The 7,017-nt window shown below is 38.4% G+C and overlaps 1 protein-coding gene and 1 non-coding gene across 3 annotated transcripts in view; both read right to left on the reverse strand.

Annotated features, from left to right (window-relative positions):
* mak16 (MAK16 homolog (S. cerevisiae)) overlaps positions 1–6,235 on the reverse strand; it is a 7,293-nt gene extending 1,058 nt beyond the window's left edge. The window contains exons 1-9 of one of the 2 annotated variants that reach the window (XM_034872717.1): positions 6,028–6,235; positions 5,597–5,646; positions 4,676–4,785; positions 4,471–4,535; positions 3,442–3,593; positions 3,117–3,171; positions 2,940–3,014; positions 2,654–2,767; positions 714–779 (exon numbers count right to left, since the gene is read on the reverse strand). In XM_034872717.1, the coding sequence (XP_034728608.1) occupies positions 714–779; positions 2,654–2,767; positions 2,940–3,014; positions 3,117–3,171; positions 3,442–3,593; positions 4,471–4,535; positions 4,676–4,785; positions 5,597–5,646; positions 6,028–6,042 (702 nt within the window). In that variant the 5' untranslated portion in view covers positions 6,043–6,235. The remainder of the gene's footprint in view (positions 1–713; positions 780–2,653; positions 2,768–2,939; positions 3,015–3,116; positions 3,172–3,441; positions 3,594–4,470; positions 4,536–4,675; positions 4,786–5,596; positions 5,647–6,027) is intronic. The other variant, XM_034872718.1, reaches the window with a different exon arrangement.
* A 431-nt stretch (positions 6,236–6,666) lies between these two features.
* Positions 6,667–6,767, reverse strand: LOC117945568. The gene has a single exon (XR_004656835.1). It is a non-coding gene; the product is annotated as a small nucleolar RNA U13 (small nucleolar RNA).
* Between the last annotated feature and the right edge of the window lie 250 nt (positions 6,768–7,017).

The following is a 7,017-nucleotide window of genomic DNA, read 5'->3' on the forward strand; positions in this document are numbered from 1 at the left end:
TTTTGGAAAATGGCTGCAATGAAACAAAGAGTGAAAAATTTAAAGGGGTCTGAATACTTTCCGTACCCACTGTAGCTAAAACCAAGCAGGTGTTATAAGATTTTAAATATTTTATTATGGACAGAGGGCTGAAACTGAGAAAAACGCAGTTTTATACTAAAAGATCTGAAACGTCTTACTCGTGTTAGCTTCAGATAAGATTTGGGACAGGGATGCATCTAACGATTATCTTGTATATCTATTAATCTGCTGATTGTTGTCATGATTAGTTTGACTTAAAATAATGCTCATAATAGTTGTCAATTAGATGTATTTCCATCAACTAGGAATAATAAATTAACTCATCGTTGCAGCTCTTTCAAATTCTTTTTCACAGAGAATGACTGGATTTTGTCTCATAAACGAGTTCTTCATGTCCAGTATACCGGAGGAATACAGAAAGAAAGTCAAACCTGTTGTTTTAAAATGTGAGTTAACTCAGTTGGTAGTGCAGACGCACACATATAGTTAACTCCTCAATGCAGCGGCCGCGGGTTTGACTCCTACCTGCAGCCCTTTGCTGCATGTCATTCCCCCTCTCTCCCCTTTCATATCTTCATCTGTCCTGTGGAATTAAGGTCTAAAAATGCCTCAAAAAATAATCTAAAATAAATTCTGAACTTCACTGATCCCTGCACACAGATCCACGTAGTTTACCAATCATTGAGACTTACCTCAAAATCGCTCAGGTCGCTCTCCTCAATTTCTTCTTCTGCTACAAACTCTCTCTTCCCAGTGTCCTGCAGACACAAAGGAGACGCGTTCACATCCCCACACGCTAAACGAGTCTTCTGACAGCACATACAAACTTAAACACTGTGTAAAGTACGGATGTCATTTCAATTGTAATTTTAAATCAAAAATAATAATCGAATAATTTTATTTGAAACCGAAATTAATTCACATTCACAAACTTTGAATTAAAACGTTGATGCTGCCACACCCTCGTGTCACATCCGGTCAGCTTGCCAAGCGGAAAAAAACACGTGTTGAAGTGCAAGTTAACCTCTTTTAACTTAACTACAGCCAGTCAAAAGACAGCATGGCAACTGCAGATGCAAGAGACCCATTAACACAGTTTTCAACATTGGCAACTTCAGTGAAAGAGGACCCCCTCCTCGTTGCCGATGTGGAAGTATGTTGGATTTCCAGTGAGTTACTCTATGTTGACAACGATTTAGTAAAAAAGCCAAAGTTAGCAAGCTCTGTTATGTGCATGTACCACTTTCTTCCACTGGCACCACGGCTAACATGGCAGCTGTATTCTCAGTAACAACAATCTGCACGAGTCAGCTTGCTTATAAATCCCTAAAAAAGCAGTGACAGAATCGTACGGCTTAGTATCTATGTCGTTAGCGTTTTTTTTTTGACAAATCGTTTTGGCTTTTGCTTTCTAGTAATGATGTCAGTGTGCTAACCGAGCACCATAAGCCTTTACAACAGACACTTGTTAGATCATGTTTCATGACAGCTCTGTTAATTTGTGTTTGCTGTGTCCTTGTGGTGGAATAATGTAAACAGAGCGCCGTGTTGGAAACACAATGCGCTGTGACGTAGGTCCCCTTCAAGGCCAGGCGGATATTGAAAGTCACTTTAGTAGACAGAACATGTAACAACACCCAGTCTTATAGTGGCATTGACCATGCGTAACTGTACGTACACACCAACGCCAAATTGAGCTTCTCAAATTAAGGGAAGTCATTCATCTTCAATGGAAGCTGGCATCTCTCAGCTGCAAGGAGCGGAAAATTTGTTGGCATAACGTTTTGAGCGACCAGAGCGTCAATCAGAAAGTTGAAAGTAGTTCAACTTTATGGTAATGAGATATGACGCGGTTCAGTCGCAAACGCTAGGAACCAATCGGAATATAGAAGTCCTTCTCGCTGGCTGATTCCGAAGAAACATGCAATGTAAACTTTCGTTCCTACCAAAACATTAGTTGGAGGAAAAGTTTGTAATTGCCGTTGCTGAGCTCACGATCAATTGCGATATGAAGAATAGGAACCAGTTCGCATTACCTGTCGGTCACATGGTCTCTAAATAGTCCACTCACAGTGAAGTCCTGCACGGATCAACAGAGATTAGAGTCTGGCGATGCTCGCTCTGTCTGCATTCTGCTGCGGTTCAGCGTCTAACGACCAAGCTAACCGTTTTGCTGAGACCAACAAACAATACAAATTCTGTAATTATATGTGTAATTTATAAAATGTTTCTAGTGTGGATGTATTGGCCGTGCAGTGGCTGCTTGTTCTTCTCCCATGGTCGAACATAGAATGCTGCCACGTCAGAGCGGCCAACGCGTCAAAAAGGTTCTTTTTGACAAGCGTCCTTGACAGGGCGGCCAGAGCTTCTTTGCAGCTCAAGTTGGCGGCGGTGTGTACGTACAGTAACCCTGAGTAGTGTAGTACGTATCAATTACAGGATGCATTTGGGCATTAAATCTTCGAATTTTATTCTAATAATTACATAACAACATGCGCTTAAAAAAAAAAAGAAGTAAAAATCGAGAATCAAACAGTGAACTTAGAACAAAAAAGTTAATTGAATCGAGCATTTGGAGAATCGCGTGTGTAAAGTCAGTTTCAGCAGATATGATGAAAGTGTCCTTCATTACCTCGTCATCTTCCTCCTCCTCCCCCTCTTCCTCTTCCTCAGACTCGCTCTCTGCGTCCTGCTGCTCCAGAGCTTTGTCGAAGGCATGGACAGGGAAGTTGTAGATGTCTCCATACTGAAAACATATTCATAAAACACATGATTACATATAATCGTCTTTATTACAAGAACCGATTTCCCCTCTGCAGTTGCGTGAACTATCTGAACTCCTTTTAATGCTTTATTGTTCTGCTCCAGGTGAACTTGACACAATGTAAAAAAATAATGAAAGTTTCAGAGTGTCGTACCGTTCCCTGTTTGAGTCTTTCCAGAAGCTCCTTCTCGATGGCGTTATCCAGCTGAGCAGCGATCAGAGCTTTCTCCTACAAACGCAACACGCATCGATTAATGCCCCTTTAATGCTTGAGTCTAATCATGTCAAGAGTTACCAACGTGCTTGCTCATGTGTGGAGTTGATGACTCACCTCTTTCCTCTTCTCTCTCCTCTCCACCTTCCTGCTGAGAGGAACCAACTTCCTCCTGAAAAAGTGTCAGAAAAATATTTTATGTGATCCCTGGCGCTAACCGGTTTACATTCCTGGCATTGTGTACATTTGGTTTGCCCCTTAATATTATTTTTTTATTTTTATGTATACTTTATACTGCGGCTGTTTGACAGTTTAACACTTTCTCTCTGGATGAATAAAGTGTGGTCAAATGTTAAATCAGAAAAACTTAACTCTTCCCGCTCAGTACTTTACTGTAGTAGCATGTTGTAGTATTTAGTAACAATGTGTCAGTAGTACTTACTGTCTCTTGAGGACCAGTTTGCGCATGCGGATCAGGTACTGAGTGATTTTTGTAAAACGTTGTTTGCATTTGTGTCGGATGAATCGTGGCCAGTAGATCAAATTCTCATCGATCTGTTCCAGAGCTTTCTCGTAGTTCTTACTGAGCTTCACCTGCAAACACACATATTTATAAATAAAGACTAAATGTGCAAAACACACAAGTAAAAACGTACATTTTAGTTTGAAAAGTCTGTCTGCATTTGTCCAACATAAAACAGAAGTTCTTAATTTGATAAAAATTAAATATATTGAATGTTTGTCAGGATTTCAGAATATAGGATAATCACAACCTCGTGAAAATGTACAAACCACAAACTAGAGGCTTTCCAAGATATACTGACAATAAGGAGGTGTCTGAGGAATTTCCAGAACAGAGGGTGCTCGCTACCCAATTGCTGAAAAATGCTGTTCTTTTTTTTACACCAAATCACAGCATGAATTTTTCTGGTGTTCCTCAAGGTCTTGGTGTCTTAATGTGGTATTTCGGAGGGATTTCTGACCCATTTTATTAATTCTAAAGTGCTCAAAAATGGTTGGCATTAATTCTCTGTAACAATTGGTTAAGGCTGAGACAACCTATGAGACATAACAGAAAATGACAATGGGCATCATATCCTTCGATCAAAATGTTCTATGCCCTTCTACACTTTTAACAGCTTGACAAAGTGCTGAGCAGCGTGTCAAATTAATATTAAGGTTGCCTTATGTACAGTGCAACACTTCTAGATGCCACCGACTGTTGACCAGCCATTTCCCTTTAAACATCCCGTCTCCCCCTAAATAAAAACAAACGGGTCTACAAGGGTTAATGTAGTTTTTCTTTAAAGCTGCCAATGTGCTACATCACATCTATTTTTCGGACAGTTACATAGCTTCTTAATGCTAAAACACAAGTCAGTGATTGAAGCTCTTTGTAGCATATAGCAACTTATTTTTAAGTTATGGTAAAAAAAGTATCTTGACCAACTGTGAAATAAATAAAGCTTACCTTCTCCCACATCTTGGCAGGAAAAGCTGCTCTCTCGATCACCTTCATGTAGAGGAAACACTGACCTGCAAGAAAAACACAACAACATTAATGAACTGATTGACTATAGTTATTCTTTCTCTTGTCTTGGTCATCGTTCTTCTTGAATATTTCCAACCAATAGTTTACAGATTGGTTGGATAATGTTAGTGTATAAAATGTGTACCTTTCTCCTCTCTGATGGTGGCGTACTGACTGTTGGCCAGCGGACAGGACGAGCGGTTACACAATCCTGTGACGTTGTATTCATTACGACAGAAGCCCTGACTCTTCGTCCTGGACACAAAGAAGAAGAAGAAGATATTGGTTTGGTTGGAACTGTTTCATCTCACTCTCACTCTTTCATTTCATCTCATTTTGTGCAACATAAGAAACTCTTGAACACTTTACAGTAAATAAAATATGAAACACTGGACAGTAACATATACGTTTTAATTTTGGTTCACATCACGAATATTGCAAGGAGAAATGGGACTTCCGACTACCATTTGTATTTGGATTACGACTAGGGTTGCAAAAATCCAGGACCTCCAGGATATATATGTATGTATGTAAACTTTATGTGTATGAAAACTCTGCATGGGAATTAATTAGGAACGCTACACTTTTAGCCTTTTACACAATGAAATTATATATTTTGGTATGGAGTTGTATATCTAACACCGCACTTATGTTCAGATTCCAACGGCACCTTAGCATATTCTTTGTATTTATTTCCAACAGTATTACTTGTTTAAAACGCCACTACAACCCAGCAATGTGCCAAAAGTGACAAAGGCTCAAACATCTGTTTATCACAACAAATGCATATTTTCCTATCTATACCATATGTTAATATTTTTAAACCTATATTTAGAGTTTTCTCCACTTCTTATTACTGTTTTATATGTGTGTATGCACCGTCAGGATTAATACTTCAGTTTATTGTGCAAAAATAAGGGAATTCTATTTTATTCTATAGCCCTTTTACTACCTGCTAACATCTCTGCATCTCTTACACAAACCGTGAGAAATTCATCTCTAGGCTATTATCCAACTCTCTTACTGAATGACTGACTGAATAAGGAGCAGATTAAGTTAGACTTACTTGACTTTGAAGGAGCAGAACTGTTTGTTCCCTATAATGTCCCAGATCACCTACAGGAAGCAGATTCAACACATTACAAACATGCACTGAGTTTCATAAGGAGCCTTTTCATTTGTAACAGCACTAGTATAATAATAATAATAATTCACATAATGTTCCTATTTGTGACTTTCTAAATTAAAAATGTTATAGCAACCTGTATCAGTCTCATGAAATTGTACCTATGCCTTTCTAAACATTATATTTCTACGCGTATATAATTGGTAAAGTTAATAACTGCTCAGTAGCAACTGGAGCTCTTGAACAGATGTAATTCATAAAAAGAACCTAGACTAATCAGCTTCCAAATAGTTACCGGTTAGCTAACGTTAGCATGAAGACTTAGCAGAGCACATTAGAAGCTTGCTTTAAATTGAATTTAACACACTTACGTCGTCGTGTTGCATCTTTAATTCCTCAAAGAACTGCTTGCAGCTTCACCCAACCAGACTGTTGTGTGTTATAACTATATTAAATGAGTAAACGTGAAGTTATGAAGGATATTTTATGTCTTCGAAGCCACATGGACCATGGGACAGGGAACCACCATTTCTGTTTGCACGAGTTGAGATCTCCCAGTCGTGACGTCAATTTGAAGAAGTATCGCGATAAACTAAGTAACGTTACATTTCGTTTTTATTTTATTTGTATGGGTACATAACACACCATAACTTTTAGAAGAACAATGCAACATCTTAGCACGTTTAATCACTTGCATTATTTCATTGTATTTTTATAAATAGTTTTAGATTTTTTTTTTCTACGTGTGAAAGTGAACGACATTCAGATATAAATACCTTGATTTACATTAAGTTTTTATTAATTATGAAATATATTATTGATATTTAATGATGACTAAACTAATAGACATGGTTAGCGATGCTGCAAGATTATATAATTTGCATCAGTTATAAATGAGCCATTGCCTCGGTTGTCTCTGCAACAGACAGATAAATTATACTGTTGACTTGAGTAATGACATCTTTCTTTGTTTTCACATAAAGCATACCGTTTGATGAGTTCTGGTCCTGGGTCAGAAGGGCTGAGGCACATAGCGTAACAAGGTGTGGGATGCACCTTTCACAGATATTCCGTGATTCAACCAATCATCATACTCATGAACCAGAAAGATCACACTTCCAACATGGCGCTGAAGCTTTGCGTACCACCTTACCACCTCTCTGAATTACGGTGTCACAGTTCAAAATTAACCATTTATTATTTTCATCTTCTATTGTCTCACAATACACCTAGAAAACAACATACAACCAGCCCGTGTGATGTATTTCCATTGAACAACTAGGAAAGCAGAGTTTTGAACTCTATCTGATCTGAAGAGGTGTATTGTGGGATTGACCACCATTACTGGCTCCATAAAACGA

This window comes from Etheostoma cragini, chromosome 5 (genome assembly GCF_013103735.1).
Source record: "Etheostoma cragini isolate CJK2018 chromosome 5, CSU_Ecrag_1.0, whole genome shotgun sequence".
Taxonomy (NCBI): domain Eukaryota; kingdom Metazoa; phylum Chordata; class Actinopteri; order Perciformes; family Percidae; genus Etheostoma; species Etheostoma cragini.